This window comes from Galendromus occidentalis, unplaced genomic scaffold (assembly GCF_000255335.2).
Source record: "Galendromus occidentalis unplaced genomic scaffold, Mocc_1.1 scf7180000077437, whole genome shotgun sequence".
Classification (NCBI taxonomy): Eukaryota; Metazoa; Arthropoda; class Arachnida; order Mesostigmata; family Phytoseiidae; genus Galendromus; species Galendromus occidentalis.
The window spans coordinates 148,274-164,032 of record NW_003805425.1 but is presented as its reverse complement, the minus strand read 5'-3'; the positions used below and the strand labels follow the sequence as shown (position 1 = coordinate 164,032).

The 15,759-nt window shown below is 51.7% G+C and overlaps 3 protein-coding genes across 3 annotated transcripts; 1 reads left to right on the top strand and 2 right to left on the bottom strand.

The window, feature by feature from the left end:
- Positions 1-342: 342 nt before the first annotated feature.
- Positions 343-1,488, bottom strand: LOC100909212 (zinc finger protein 513). Its single transcript, XM_003743011.1, has 3 exons — positions 1,482-1,488; positions 735-891; positions 343-619 (listed from the first exon to the last, which is right to left on the bottom strand). The coding sequence occupies exons 1-3, from the start codon at positions 1,486-1,488 to the stop codon at positions 343-345; spliced, it is 441 nt and encodes a 146-aa protein (XP_003743059.1).
- LOC100909069 (transcriptional regulator ATRX homolog) lies at positions 1,400-13,001 on the bottom strand. Its single transcript, XM_029111380.1, has 15 exons — positions 12,974-13,001; positions 11,926-12,032; positions 11,554-11,784; positions 11,264-11,441; positions 11,036-11,175; positions 6,614-6,855; positions 6,032-6,355; positions 5,726-5,942; positions 4,068-5,549; positions 2,897-3,968; positions 2,590-2,787; positions 2,394-2,503; positions 2,074-2,289; positions 1,872-1,955; positions 1,400-1,774 (listed from the first exon to the last, which is right to left on the bottom strand). Exons 1-15 carry the CDS (start codon positions 12,999-13,001, stop codon positions 1,715-1,717), a joined length of 4,689 nt encoding a protein of 1,562 aa, XP_028967213.1. The 3' UTR covers positions 1,400-1,714.
- A 350-nt stretch (positions 13,002-13,351) lies between these two features.
- Positions 13,352-15,741, top strand: GatB (glutamyl-tRNA(Gln) amidotransferase subunit B, mitochondrial). The gene is made up of 3 exons (XM_003743009.2): positions 13,352-13,574; positions 13,912-15,295; positions 15,436-15,741. Exons 1-3 carry the CDS (start codon positions 13,567-13,569, stop codon positions 15,598-15,600), a joined length of 1,557 nt encoding a protein of 518 aa, XP_003743057.1. The 5' UTR covers positions 13,352-13,566; the 3' UTR covers positions 15,601-15,741.
- Positions 15,742-15,759: the final 18 nt, after the last annotated feature.

Genomic DNA, 15,759 nt, shown 5'->3' with positions numbered 1-15,759 from the left:
GGCTTGCTATCCTCTATCGGCACATGGCTGTTACCGGGATATATTCGTTGATGGGTGATCTTCGTGACTGTAGAGCTGCTTGCTCATACGGCGATATATGATGAACCGTCGTCAAAGTCCTGAGTGTACCGGGTTTCAAAGGATATGACGTGTAATCGTTCGTATACGAAGACATAGTGGTTATATGCGTAATGTAATAATATGTATGTATATATATGTGAGCTTCACCGGGCTATGAGACTAGAGGAGTTGCGTTAGAATAGAGTCTGAGCAAGTCTTTCTGGCAGTTTTCAAAAATAAATTATTTCGGAGATTGTCCGGTACTTTCTCGGATTTACCGAATCAGATCGTGTCGTTCAGATGAATCGACATGTGGACCAGCTCAGCTCCAGGCACCGACGAGCTGTAGTCGCACATTGAGCAGTTGAAGTCGATTCGCGGAACTCGTTCTCTTGGCAGTGATGAAGGGTCGTTGAGATAGTAGGGTTTTCCGACGTGGATGCGTCTTATGTGCCTCCTCCAGTTGGGTTTCTGAGAGCATCTGAAGTCGCAGTACGGACAGACGAATGGCCTCTCGCCCGTGTGCTTCCTCACGTGATCCGTGACCACGTTCTTATAACTGCTCGAACGACACCAGGGTTAAATCACGTCGTCGTCCTCTGCCTACTCGCGGACTGCCACAAGCGTGAAGCTACAGCATGAGGAGGAAGAATCGAAGGGGAGCGGACACTCACCGAGTCTCGTAACCGCAGAAGTCGCAGAGGTAAATTCGTTCTCCGTCGGATCGTTTAGTGACAATGTATAAAGGCTTGACAGCTTTCAAATCCATTCCGAAAACTTCGGGATTCACGTTTTCGAGACATCCATCGTAATCGCCGTCCACGCCGGAATCTGTCAGAAAAACGAAGTCTTAGTTTGCCTGATCGTTTGTCTATCACACAGTCTGATTCTTCCTCCGAGGCTGTTTGGATGTTTTGGAAAGGGTGGAGGCGGAGCGATTCCCGACTCCGCTCTCAGCGGGGTCGGGGGAGGGGAACATGGACCATGAGCCTCGCGTCATCGAAGCTCTTGGATCCAATGATCGACATGAAGTATAGATTAGTCGACGGGTCGATGAATAATGAAAGAGACGGGGTGAGCGAAAGTTTACTCGACGGAAAGATAGCAGAGCGGATTCGTTGGAGGAACGTTGGGTAGGAAAGTGTTAGTGGAGGAAGTGGTCAGATCGTTAGTGCAGTGCCATCTGAAAGAAGATGACTCATGTTAATAGATGTTCGGTTCCTTGTTTTTTCCCATAGCCTGCTCGCTGGTCCCCAATCAGGAGGTTCGCAGCTCAGGATCACAAGAGGGGTGTTGATCGAAGAACTCTCGATGGGCTCCAATGAAAGTTCCGAGAAGCTCGTCGAAGATAGATTCTTTATTTTAGGGTCTTCTGTCGGCTATAAAGATGCTTTGAACAAAGGCGCGGGAGAAGAATTTACAAGTCATCTCAGAGTACTTGAGAGTATTCACAACGAGGACATTTTCACATCAGACGACCACTCCGAAAGACGACCTTGCCAATTCGAGTGCTGATGTTCGACAGCGTCAATTCATCTGTACAAATCCAGCTTTGAACACATTCGGTAAATCACTTGGTCTCCGACACCGGGCACGGGATGGGAGCCGTGGAGACGGATCATCTCTAAAAACCTTAAAACATTTCTCGACTCGCTCACTCGATTTCCTCGATGATAGGTCCGCCTCGACGCGGGTTATCCCCATTCGATGCAGGCTGAAAGGGAGGCGGCGTGTTCTGATTTTTCCCCAACAGATCGATGAGTGCGGATCAGATCTGATCGAATTTACCCCAGAGAAACTCGGCCACCTACCTCGTCTAAGTCTATGACATGAGCTCTCGATGATCCCGCGGCTCTTGGATTCTGCTGCAGATCGATCTTCGCCTGGTGCATAGTCTGCGGTCGGGCAGTGATTTAATTAAAGAAGAGAGATATTCGGGGCTGCAGTCGTGTTCTGCGGTCGGACTCTACCGCACCGCGAACATGCAGAAGAAAACAAGACTGAAAGACTCACGGCTTGCAGTTTGATGACTAGCTGGTCCGAAAGTTTCAGTCCCGAATCGAATTCGCTGAACTGATCCAGGATTTGCTTCGGTGGTGAGACATTTTGACTCTTATAGTAGTCCAGTTGCTGCTTCGCTTTCATGAGCTTTACTGCGTACACTTCCTTCGTTGCCTTCAGAGCCTCTTTGAAATAATCAGCTATCGCCAGTTGGTCGGCTTGTGGATACTGCGGAAGGGCATAAGATATTGAGGTTCGACCGGACTCTCTGGGATGGCTCTGTATAGGGAGTCAATTCTATGCTCCTGCGAAGCTTCTCTCCTCCTGTCTACCTTTAATTTTATTTCATTCAGGATAAGCTGAGGATTGAAAGAGGGATGCGATATCTTGGTTGTGAAGAAAGGAGGACGTCTCAGAATCTCTTCCGGGGTTAGTTTTGGCGCTGAAAGAACGATTAGTACGCATTAGAATGCTCTGAAGGATTTCCGGAAGTCCGGCTCCGTACCGAGACCACAGAGGGACGCTTACCGTGAGGTCCTTGCCTCTGACCGTTGGGACCAGCACGGAATTGCTGCTGTTGCTGCCGCTGCTGCTGCTCCTGCTGTAGTTGTCGCAACCTTTCCTGCTGTTGACGCTGACGTTCTTGCTCTTGCTGTTGGAGTAGGTTTTGTCGCTGCTGCTGTTGCCGTCGCAATTGCTCGGAGAGCAAGTGGCTGTAAGCAGCACCTGCGGAACCGCGAGTAATCGGAGTTTTTAGAATATCTTCCCTGAATGATCGCCGATTCGGGGGACTGCGAGTCGAGCTAGGACTCTCGATTGGACGCTGAAAACTCACCGTACGATCCCGCATTCCTCAGCAGGTTCTGGCAATGAGCCGCGAACTGGCTTGCCATCTGGGGGTTCAATCCAGATGTCCCCGGCATTCCAAAGCCCGGCATCCTTGCGTAATTCAGGTTTGCGTAAGGATAGTTTGGCATGCCGCCAGCCATACCCGGGATTCCGCCAGCCATTCCTGGCATTCCGGCAGCCATTCCCGGCATCTGGTATGGCATTTGGGGAGGTGTTTTGCCGTCGCGCTCGTCTTCGTATTCCTTCCAAGCTTGTTTCCTTTCTTCTTCGGTCAATTCATCCTCGAGTTCCTTCTGGAGCAGTGAGTCGTGTTCGATGTAGCCCTGGATTAGAGTTTTCCGCTTCATCAGGAGGTCGGCGAGGAGATGATCCACCGGTACCTTCGGGGTTTTTCGAGCATTTTTTTCAGGTTTGAATTCGTAAAGAGCCTTGAGATCTGACTCGTTGAAATGCCGTTCGAGGTTCTGTTCGTCGACGACTCGAGAGGCGAGCGAGATTTTATTCACTTGACGATCATAGATCTTCTCCTCCATTGTGGCATGCGCCAACAGACGGTACACGTAAACCGGTTTCGTCTGGCCGTACCGGTACGCTCGGAATATAGCCTGCGTATCATCTGAGGGATTCCACGAGGCGTCGAGGAGGATGATACGATTCGCTCCGACCATGTTGGTTCCGATACCCCCGGCTCTGGTGCTAACGAGGAACAGCCGAGCCTGCATGTTGCTGAGATCATTGAATTGATCGATGTACTTCTTCCGCGTATCGACACTGGTGCTCCCGTCTAGCCTGAAGTAGTCGACGCCGTGCACCCACGTGTTGAAGTAGTCCCCATCGGACTTGTCTTTGGCTGCCTTTTCGGCTTCGACATGGAGACGGTTCTCGAAGAGGTTCAACGTCAGGAGACTCGTGCTGAACAAGATGACTTTGTCTCCTATCGGTTCACACTCCCGGAGGATTTCGAATGCTATAGAGAGTTTAGAAGAGAGCTCCAGGCTCGTGAATTCGTCCTCATCATCCGGGACGTGCGAGTTCCACCACGTTGAGTCGTATTTCTTCTGTGGGTAGAAAAGAATTATTCACTTTTGCTCACCTTACATGAATTTGCATGATTTATATTTCCCCGTGCTTTTCCCTCCGAGGACCACCGTTGTCACGGAACTCACCTTCGTGTTTTCCTCTTCTGGTTCGCTGTCGTCGCCAGGGTTCTCTTTACGGTTGCGTCGAGTTTTGTAGGTCTTCACAATTTCCTGATCGTCCCCACCAGCCTCGTCGTCGCTGGTCCCGCTGCCGCTTTGACTGGCTCCTGATTCTTCGTCGGAACCTTCGACCACGAAATCGTCCATTTGATTTTTGTAAGCTTCCTTCTGTCGCTTGTCTTCCTGGCGATCTTCGCTTTCCAGCAAGAGACGGGGATGCGACCAGATCATCTTAAGAACTTGATAATCCTTCAACAAGGAGCGTCCTCTCAGATCTTCGCGCGTCGTCTGTTCGGTGATGCCGATGTGCTTGAGGTATTCTCGATAGAGCGTCTTCTGAAGGTCCGATAATTCGATCGATATGATGTATTCGAACTTGGCGGGTAGATACGGTGTGAGGTGGCTGTAGTCGCAACGATGGACGCAGCCAGCCAAGAGCTTGTTCAATATGTGCGCCCGCTTTTTCATCAATCGGACCGCGAAATGATCGGAATTCGCCTGTTGTCCGAAGGTTATTGGGTTCATGAATCGGTTGTTGAATTCTTTCGGCGTTCCCAGCAGATTTGGTTTGACAAAGCTGACCATGCAATGGTATTCGGACATATTGTTCTGGAGCGGAGTTCCGGTCAGAATCAATCTCCGCTGGGTCCTAATCAGGTTCATTGCTTTAGAAATTTGAGCCTTGTCGCTCTTGAGGGTATGGCCTTCATCACAAACTACGAGGTCGGCTCCCGGATCGTGTAGGAGCTTTGGGATTCTGTCCTTGATTTTCCGTGACTTGCTCTTGTTCTGCGACATGAGTCTGAACATCGAATAGCCCATGATGAGAACACCGCCTTCCTTGTACCAATCTTCGAGCATATCCAAACGGTCGAAGGCGTTCTTTACTTTACTGAACTCGTAGATTGTCAACGAGTGTTTCACGTCAACGTTCTCGTCTATCCACATCTCGAATTCCGTCGCCCAGTTCAAAACTACATTGCACGGACACACGACGATCACTTTCCTGAAGTGCTTCCGCAGGAGCTCGTGGGTCATGAGCGTGTACAGGAAACAGATGGTTTGGAATGTCTTACCCAGACCCATGCAATGAGCCAGGATGGCCCCACCCCCCGGTTTGTTCTCGATCACTTGTGCGGTCGACTCGATCACTGTGTTGTAGAGGAACTTGACACCCTCAACTTGGTGAGGCTTCATGTGACGCACGAGCGCTTCTTCGACTTCCACCACGGGCTCCTTGGTCTCGGCGTTGTATTCCAAGACGCAGCGCGTGACCTTGTCTGTTTTACGCTCCTTCTGCATGGCGGCTTCGATTTCGTTGTACAATTTCTGCCGCTCGAGAACACGTTTACGCCGCTCGGCCTCTTCCTTGGCGGCCGCTCTTGACTCCTTTTCCACTTTGTCATCGGATATGATCTTTCGAATGAAGCTCTTTTTTTTCTGCAATTATCGTTAGCTTCAGACTCTGGGGTTTTAGTCACCATCTAATTTCCGGCGATTGCTGCGCCAATTACGAGAGACATCGGATCAACTACGAAGTGATTATATGTCATGAAGTCCATCGAGTCTGAACGGGAGATTGGTCCCTCGCCCCTGAACTATGAATGGGTGCTCACCTGCTTGCCATCTCCCTCTTCTTCCTGATCGCTGTCAGAGTCTCCGATCCTGGCTCTCTTGTTTTTCGATGTCCTTTTACGCTTCGGCTTCTCTGGCTCCTCGAGCTCAGAGCCCGAGTCGCTCACCAGAGGAGACAGCTCCAACGAATCTTCTTTCTTGCTGATTACATCTTCTTCGTCGCTGTCTATTATGCGGACCTTCCGCCGTTTGGCTTTCCTGTAGGGAATGAGAAATTACACGTCGTATGCGAATATTCGGACGGTCGGCAGCAGGCTCATGGCATGAGGGGAATACGGCTAATATACTCACGGTTTCGATGTTCCAGCATCTGGATCACAGTTAGATTTTTTTTCCGCTTCGATGTCGACATGCCGTCTTTGACCATCGGCGGTAGAGCTTTCCTCAGCAGGGGGGCCGGCTCCTCCTCCTCTTCCGGATCCTTGGCCCCGTCGACGCTGTCCTCCTTCTTGACCTCAGAGTCGGCTTCGTTTTTTTCTTTGCTCTTCTTCTTCCGAGAGGCTTTGATTTCGGCGATGACCTCGATTCCATTGTCCGAGTCGGAATCCGAAGAGATACTCGGCATGACCTCGTCTCCGTCTCTTGACAGCCTCGAATCACTATCGCGGGGTCTGGAAGAGCGGATCCCTATTCATCCAAGGCCACCGGTGGTGCATAGCATGCTCTTCATGTCTGGCCGACGTCTCAGCAACTGAACTCAACAGCCAATCCAACCTCACTTATTGCTCTATAATTTTACTCACGGCGACAGACCTAATCGGTCCTCTTCTGCTTCCGACGAGGAGAAGGCTAGCGACCTATCGTTGCAGTCGTCGTCCTCTGATTCGGAGTCCGAAGCTTTTCGTTTCTTCGGCTTTCTTGAAGCCGACGCTCTCAATTTTGGATCCTTTTTCTCGACAGCATCCCTGATCTCTCGCCGAAGTTTCCTCCGTCTCACTGGATCTTCCAACAATTTCAACAGCTCGAAATCGTCTTCGCTATCCGCTCCGCGTTCGTCCTCGGAGCTGCGCGTCTTCGGAGGTGCGGCGTGTTTCGGCTTGATTCGGAGCTCAAGAGGCCTCACCTTGATTTGCAGGTTTTTGCTCTTGAAATTCTCAGCTGTCAGATTATTCTGCGAAGGAGCGAATTCACACTGGTCACTTCAACGTAATTGAATTCAGCCATCGCTTCGTCCTAGGAAGGCACTGATCGGTAGCTTGACTGTAGCAGCGAGCGTTGGTGAACGATCAGATTTCCCGACGCCCGCGGACATCGTACGTCGTCGAGGAACAATCAATTGAGCTCCTCCCGGTTTCCGGGAACATTCAGAATTCCCTCATTTCGCCGCATAAAGAGCGGTTCCTGAGCATACCGAATGATGCTCCCGTCTCACACCGGGGCGAGCGCCGTTGGTAAAACGGGACGATTGTATAACGAGTACACGAGTTTCACCTCGATGCATTCCGACGGGGCGCAAATGATTCGGTTGACAACGATCAGTTGCCGTTCAACGGAAAGCGTCGGACCGAAGCCGACAACTTCGCCGACGCTGTACAAGTTCGTTGCACAGCTCTCGGAGAAGCATCACTTCGGGAGATTGAGGGACTCTTGAGACTCTGTTGTGACTCCATGAGGGGTCGACACGCGTACTGGATTCAGCCGCGGTCTGGGATAAGCGACCTCCACCCGAGGTGGCGGCGGGGTCCTTTTCGAAACCCCTACCCTACATAGAGGCTCTCTGAGGCTAGCTGGGGTAGGTATCGCTCATCGGAGGGGGACGCGTCACCCTGAACTAGCGGTCGCCCCATCCGAAAAATTCGAACGAAAAAATTCCCGCTGCTCGGAACCTAACAGAATCGAGCGATTTCGCTGTCAATGTAAAAACTACTTGCTCGGAATAAGAATAACGGAAGATTCAGATGCATGGATTAGACGATAGACCGACGAATCTCCAAATAAGCGGAAATCACCAAAATACGACGTGACAATAAATTTTGAAGCCTTCTGCCGACAATTTCGAGGAGAAAACTCGTTACGAAATCGCTCCTGATCAATTTTGACGCGTGAAATCTCAAGACAGCACCGCTATAGCGGTGAAAGAGGCTTCCCTCGCTAGCCAATCATCAATCATCACTTAGTCTCCATGAATTGATCTGCTCATTTATCACCGAATATTTTCATTATCATGAGCATTATATGATTAGACACGGATTCAGACATACGGATCGCGCACCGAAGAGAACATTGCCATTCTCTGATTAGCATGGATAGGGGCACTCGTCGCAATCGGGCTCGAGGTGCCATGGAGCTTCGCTGCATCGATCCGGCTCCTCTAAACCCGAACCGCGGGATCAGGGAACTTCCCTGCGCTTCTCGTGTATCGTATCGCCGACTACTAACAAACTGATAATTATTGCATCGGGAATCGAGAGCCACACCGGAGGCTGAACATCACCTTTTTCTACGGACAAAAACGTGATCCTGCCTGATTTCGGCATCCTGCGCTTCTCACTCATGGAGTTCCTCGCCACGCGGAATTGGAGGTCGATGTATTCCTCATCCAACATTCGCACATGCCATGTCCGTAGGAAACCATATCCATGTGTGACATCCGGAGCAAGTCCAAGTTCATATTCATCCGTAATTCCCGCGATTAGGGTCGAAGGCTTGGGATACCTCCAAGTGTGTCTACCGTACATGAGATCAGAGGGAAGCGAGACGGATCTGGATATGACTCTCATCCCTGAGTCCCGATGAAGATATGCGATAACACGTGGGCTCCGAAGCCGGTTCGATACAGAATAACAATTCGGGAACTTATCGCTTCGCCCGGGAGCCGGCATCCGCCGGGATCATTTTTGCAACCGATCCGACAAGGACCGCGGGGGGCTACCGGTGGTTTCGCAAACAGCTCAGGAGAGGAGCCCAACGCTCCCATATTCCAGTGAATCTCCGTCGATTGACACCCAGCACGGCCATCGACCGCTCGCTGAGGTGTCAAGTTCTGATCGGACACCATCATTCTCGCCGGCTCGGGACAGTAAATGAGCCCCGGCGAAGGGAGATCATTGATAGTACCGGTAGCGATAGCCATCCGTGAAATCAACTCGGAATCTACTGAACTCACATCGATCAACCAATAAGCAAGCGAGACCTATAATCATGATCCTCTGCCCATTTATGAGACTAGCCGCCACGGACTCCAATCCCAGTGAGTCCAATCAACAGAGTTGTCGCGATTCTTGCCCACCCTTTACCTTTCCAAGCCTCGGACACTGGAAGCTCGCGCCGATTGGCCACCGGAAAAGGTTCACGGAAGGAGTTTTCGATGAAGCCGAGTTTCACCCGAGGGCATCACTCTTCGGCTTCGAGGGTCTGAGTCTCCGGGGCTTTGTTGTCACTGCGTGGTAAGATATCGATACACGCGGGAAGTGGTGTCGCTATGGGACGACCCGTCCCAAGCGGGACGAGGGTAAGCCGACGCCGAAGGTTCTGACACATACTCCGCGAGCCTCGCGGGCAAAATGTTTCCTCGCCTCCGTGTGTTAGATCAAGTCAATACATCGGCCGGCTTTGCTCATCGAAGGAGAATCTCCGAAATATATGTCCGCCTGATCAGCTCCTGTGGCTGATGATGGACCGCGGACCCCTCAGCGACTGATTGAATGACGATCGATGAGGTTCTCCGAACCCAGGGCCGCGAAACGGATATGATTCCTTTCGGATGCCTTGGAGATCATCGACAGTGCGAATCGAGCTCTCTCAAGATCGATTATCCCGATGGGAACGTCCGCAAGAAGCGTTTCCGCGCGAGAAATCTCATTGGCATTGTGGGAATTTCATTTCTCCCACCAGAATATTGGCAGAGCCGAATGATCCGCTAACGGATGGGCCGCTCGGAATCTTCTGTCTATCGAAAAATCCTTCCGCTCGATGGTCCATCTCACTGCCGGTCCCAACCCTCTGAAAATCCCGAACCACCGCGCTATCGATCGATATCGGTTCTCCGGAACTTCGCTCTCCCAGTTATCATACGTTATTACATGCGGCATCTATGTGTGACTCCATAGGTTCGGAATGAATGAATGCCGGCACATCGAGCAGGCTCCGCGGTTTCCGGCTCTGCTGGGAGCAGGAGATTCGCGCTCATCTACTATCTGTACAGGGGAAAGCTCTGAAGCCGCCGATTGCATGTCCTCAGGACTGGAATGATGAATGACTTCGCGGGAGAGTGTCGGAGCCGAGAAGCGACTCTGAATGAACTTTTTCGATTTGGACATAACTGAATTAACTCTTGGAATGAGAACACTAGCTAGAACATAGGGCCCTCGAGTACTCTCTATACCTGTCACAAGCTATCGTCATTGAGAGAACGGGAGGGAGCGGCGTCAGAGAGAAAGTACTTACGGCAAGACTCTCGAGGTCTCCTTCGTCGGATTTGGGTTCAGAAAGATTATCTTGTATCTCCTCGGCCCCAGCCTCTTCTTCCACAGATTTCCTCTCTCCCTTTTTTCTTCGTCGATTCTTTTCGGTTGACTCCTCGTCAGGGTCAAGAGGTTCCTCTTTGATTCGCACCTCTCCCGGATTTCCTGGCAGGTCATCCGCACGTGAGACACCTAATGTCGTGCTGTCCAGTGATTCGCCTGATCCATCACAAGAATCTCGAAAGGGTGACTCTCGAGATACTTCCTCCTTCTTCTTTTTCACCGGCAAGCTATCGCCCCTGGTGACTGCGATCAACTTCCGAAGCGCTCGTCCGACTTCCCTGTCTACCGAGACCCGAGCATCTAAACTGTCGGCGGGAGAGTCGTCTCGTCCGTCAGATTCTCTCGAATCTGCTCCCTTCTTCGGGAAACGTTTCCTCCGTCGAGGGCCGTCGGAAAGCGAGCTGCTCTCGTCTGCAGCATTCTCCGAAGCTTCGGGATCACAGCTGGCTGCTGGAGAAGGTGCTTCGCCATCAGAACTGACGGCTGGAGAAGGAGCCTCGATAGCTGCCGCTCCGTCACAAGGGGACGAGACGCCGCTTCGTCGCGAGGAGACGGAGACGCCGCTTCGTCGCGAGGAGACGGGGACGCCGCTTCGTCACGAGGAGACGGAGACGCCGCTTCGTCACTAGAAGACGGAGACGCCGCTTCGTCACGAGGAGACGGAGACGCCGCTTCGTCACAAGGAGATTGAGACGCCGCTTCGTCGCGAGGAGGTTGAGACGCCGCTTCGTCGCGAGGAGATTGAGACGCCGCTCTAGACGCTTGGCTGTCGCGCGCAGGACGAAGCTCCAATGATGCCGACGTGGCAGGGAGCGCCAAACTGGCCGACGGATTCACGAGACTATCGACTAATCTGACAGCTCGATCGAGATCGTTCTTCTCCACCGCTTTCTCCACGGTCACAATTCTTTTCTTCATCTCGCCCAGGAGAATGTGGATCCTCGCCCGAACTTCCGCGTCTTTGGCTGTAAACAATGTAATTTTTGAGTTTCTTCCTCGAACAACGCTCGATTCCCGAAATCAGATGCTGGTGAAGTTGTTGCAGGAACCTACTGTCGAGCTGAGCGGCACGTATGGCCTTGCGCAAGTCGACGAAGGATGACCGAGTCGGAGATTCATCCTCACAACTGCTGGCAGCTGGTTTCTCTCTACGAGACACTGCCACAACTCCCTGTTTCGCTTTCAATTCTTCGTTGAAGCGGAATACCGTTTCCGTCCACTTCTGTATGTCCTGGAAATGATTATTTGATTATTACTCCATAAATAAATCATGGAACGAGGCGAAATCCATCCACTAAATTCGAAGTGTGGATCAGCATGTCGATCGCGAGCGTGAGCCGTACCTCTAACTTCTTCGGCTCACAAAGATAACAGCGCCAGTCATCGTCGTCCTCGACCTTATCCACCTCGGCAGAGCCGAAATTCCGTCTGATGCATTCGTTGCAGAAACCACTCAAACACTCGTCGTTACAGCATATGTACAAGTTGCCGCCCTGACCGCACCACCTGCAGTACTCGTCCTGACCGTTTTCGTCACATGACCACGAGCCTGACCCGTAGAAATCCAAACACTTCTGCAGAAAAAAAGAAAGGTCTCTCAAGTGAATTCCCTGACGCTCAGTCTCGGATACGGATCTTTCCGATGTTTTTGTCGAGGGGCATATCGAAGGGGATTAGAAAGCAAGGGGGATATCGTTCCACGACTCGTCATTTACCTTACAAACTAGAACGCGCAGAGCCGTATGACGGTATCCCGGGAAGCGTTTGTGGTGTATTGAACCATTGCATGCCGTGCACGGAACTGAGTTCAGGATCGCCAAATCTGGAAAAGAGGAAATTAACCGACAAAGAAACGCTTGGCCTCCTGCGAGAGTATGGGGATGAGACGAGCTTTCAATGGCCGCAATCATTTTCCACGATGGACGGTCCATCGCTTCGAGGTGGCCGATTTCGCATTCCGCAATCCCAAGCATCTGATGTTGCTGACCGCGACTATGGAAGTCTTCTTCGCCTCGCTTCCGACTCCTCCACCCCGGGTCGGCAGAACGATGACAAAGCCTTGGACCCCGCGAGTCGCGCGGCGGGACATGTTCAGCCGCTTTTCGTAGATAGAGGTCCGCTACTTGGGAAGTTCGCGTAGCGGTTGCTCGTCCGTTCGAGCGAGGATTCGACGGAAATGTTATTGAGCTGCAGCTGCTCTCCTCGTCCTAAACGAGGCCAGCGACGTTGACATTCCGATTCCAGAGTCTCCTGATAACTCTCTCCCCACGGAATCCCCGCAAATTCCTCTGTTGTCAAGCTTGAAGTACGTCGTCTTCCCCCTGTCACTCTGTGGCCTGTGGTTCCTCCTGAACGTAGGCGTGTACGATAGCGACGCCGGGGAGGTTCGCGCTTTTCCTGCGAAACGATCTCAGCCGCCTTATACGGAGCGTATCCGGGGGAGAAATCTGTTTTTCCCCTGTATATCATCAATGATTGATTCCCCCAACCCCATGGATGCTTTCGCACGGCGAGGAATTCGCTGACTACTGGACTAATGAATTCATCCGCGTATTCCATCGCTCATGACGTCAACCCACAAGTTTGGTTTCATCGTCCCGGGAAGATTATGAGATGAAGAGAAGCCCATCAAAATACTCGTGACGCATTCGTGCGTCGAGAGCGGCGGTTCAGCAAAGTTCGCGCCAATCGAGCGCTGCCCGATTTGCGTTCGAAAAGTGAGCCTGCCTCCAGACAGGAAGCATTCGCACTGAGACAGCTCACCTTTACAGTCTCGAAAATTCCGCGGCATATTGCGTCGGATCGACGAGACCTCTGGAAGAGGTTCGCAATTGTTTTCGCGAAATTCTCAGCGGATACACTTCATGAACACGGGACACACACCGCTGACGATCCCAGAAACAATATGGCGTTCAGCACAAAGAAAAATACTACTCCCGCTCAAAAACAAGCACTTGGAGGTCTTTAAACACGCCGGGAATCCTAAATTCATCCGTGAATTCTCCTTTAAATAAGGGGCAAGGCAGGACAGGAGCGATGACTTGCGATCGGCTCCTCGTCGACACATTCTTCGTTTCCTCCGGCGTTCGAGAAATCGCCGAAGGCGCCTTCCGAATGTCGAACCCTCTCACGCGGCGAGCTCGGGGAGAGTTTCGATCAGCTGTTCTGTCGAGCTCCGCTCGGCTACCGCATGGAAGTGGTGTCTATTCCGCGTACTTCGCGCTGATACTCGCCCCGATAAAGCAGCCTCATGTGTGCCATGAGAGTTCATCCGTAGTCCATTTTGACGGAGTTGTAGTGGAAGACAAGTGTCTAAGCGGTTCCAGAGTGCATCAGATGTGCGGACCTCAGTCGTCATGATCTTGTGAGCAGGCTCAGATATGCATATCGTCTCGTCGCTTTCTTTAGTTCTGTCGGCCTTCCCATACTGGAGTGGTTCCTCCGAGCTTCAGCTCTTGAGGGGAACGATCTGGCTCCGAGAACGAAGGGCTCGGTATTCTGAGATCCAATAACCGGGAGGAATCTCGAAGCTTAACATGTCGACGTAGCCTTAGGGAGAGGATCTCGTGAGGGTCGGTGCTAGGGCCGTCGCAGTTTCTCTCGGTTTCCTGGGAGAAGTTTGGAACGATGAGCTTCGTACTTTCCAGACTCATTCCCTTCCGATGATGAGTTGACCTGAGTGAGACAATTTTTTTTTCCAGGAAAGCAACCCTTCTCCGGTCAGCCAGGGTATGGCCTCTCAAAAGGAATCTCTCATCGGACTTGAAAGGCGTCGTAGGCCTAGAAGTCCATGTGCAGATCGCGTCAAAGAGCAAACTGTTCTCATCCGCTCCGACGGCCCCGGGACCTGCAAATTCGCAAGTGGCTCCTTTCGACGCAGCTATACCCGGAACACTCCCAGTCCTGAACCGTCAATGCGTCGAGGCTGCTGTGAAAACGGCGCTGGCATTGAATTGTAGAGAAATAAATCAGATCATGCGCTTCGATCGGAAGCACTACTTCTACGCAGATATGCCGGCCGGTTTTCAAATTACTCAGCAATTCCATCCCGTCGCGAGAAAAGGATTGCTCACTTGCCAGATTCAGAGACATCCAACAGCCAAGCCTGAAGCGATCCGGTGCAGAGTCCACCAGATCCAATTAGAACAGGACTCAGGGAAGAGCATCCACGACGAAAACGCCAACGTGAGCCTGATCGATCTGAATCGAGCGGGTGTTGGACTCCTGGAAATCGTGTTCAAGCCGGACCTGAGCTCCGGTGAGGACGCAGCAGCCCTCGTCAAGGAACTTGTCGCAATCGTGAGAGCGCTCGGAGTCAGTACGGGACGCATGGAGGAAGGTGCTGTACGAGTGGACGCAAACGTCTCGGTCCACAGACCCGGGACTCCGCTTGGCACGAGAACCGAAATAAAGAACATGAATTCTGTCAGATCGGTGAGACACGCGATCGATTATGAAATCAAACGTCAGATCCGCAGCGTCGAGTCGGGAATACCTGTCGCCAACGTCACGATGACTTTCGACACGGAATCGGACAAAACCGTCGTCATGCGCGACAAAGAGATAACTCAGGATTATCGCTTCTTCCCTGAGCCGAATATCCCATCGGTGGACGTGAAGCAGATGGGCATCAACGTGGACAGGCTGAGGAATACTCTCCCTCCGCTGCCGGGTGAGCAGCGGGAAGACCTCATGCAACGGCTCGGACTGAGTTTCAGAGCGGCGATGGTCATCACGAGCGAGGAAAATTTCTTCGAGTTCTTCAGCGAAGTTCTCTTGATCTTGGACTCGAAGCACGCTGGAGATGCAGAGTACGTGTTGACCTGCGACGTGTTGGGATATCTGAATGAGAAATCCCTCAGTTTGTACCAAACGGAAGTGACGGCGCAAAATTTCGCAAAGCTGATCCTGCTGAAAGCGACGCGTAAAGTTAATCGTCAGAGATGCTCAAATATAATACGATTGATGCTCGAGGATGGGACCGATCCTGAAGAAATTCTCGAGAAGAATAATTGGTCGCTCATCGCGGATACAACCTTAATCTCGAGACTCTGCGACGAAGCCATATCTCTGTATCCCAAAGAGGTAAGCCACTCAGTCGATGGAGATTCTCGGACGAAGAGGAATACGAGGTGGCAAGTAAGGCGTGGAACGGTTCCGCGGAGCGCTCTCGTGCGGGTAGATCCGGTCGTTTTTCTTGAACTTCAAAGATTTCTCTATTGCAGTGTAACAAACTACGCCAAGGAAAAGAGCGAGCTGCCAACAAAATGCTCGCACACGTGCGAAGAGCAACGGACAGTCGAGCCGATATGGTCCTCGTCAAGAAAATTCTTTTGGAAAGGATCCACGCGGCAAATGCTCTAAGGGATGAGATTCAGATAGGTAGATGAGCGGGAGACGGCACCCGGTCGAGACGCATGCATCGTCAGGGGTGGAAACCTGCTCACGAAGTACAGATGTGGTTTTGTTGACTATTGGATGTAGCACATTAGAGTTACATGAACTGCGTTTACAGTAATTTGTAAATAAATCGTTGTCCTGAAGGAGCG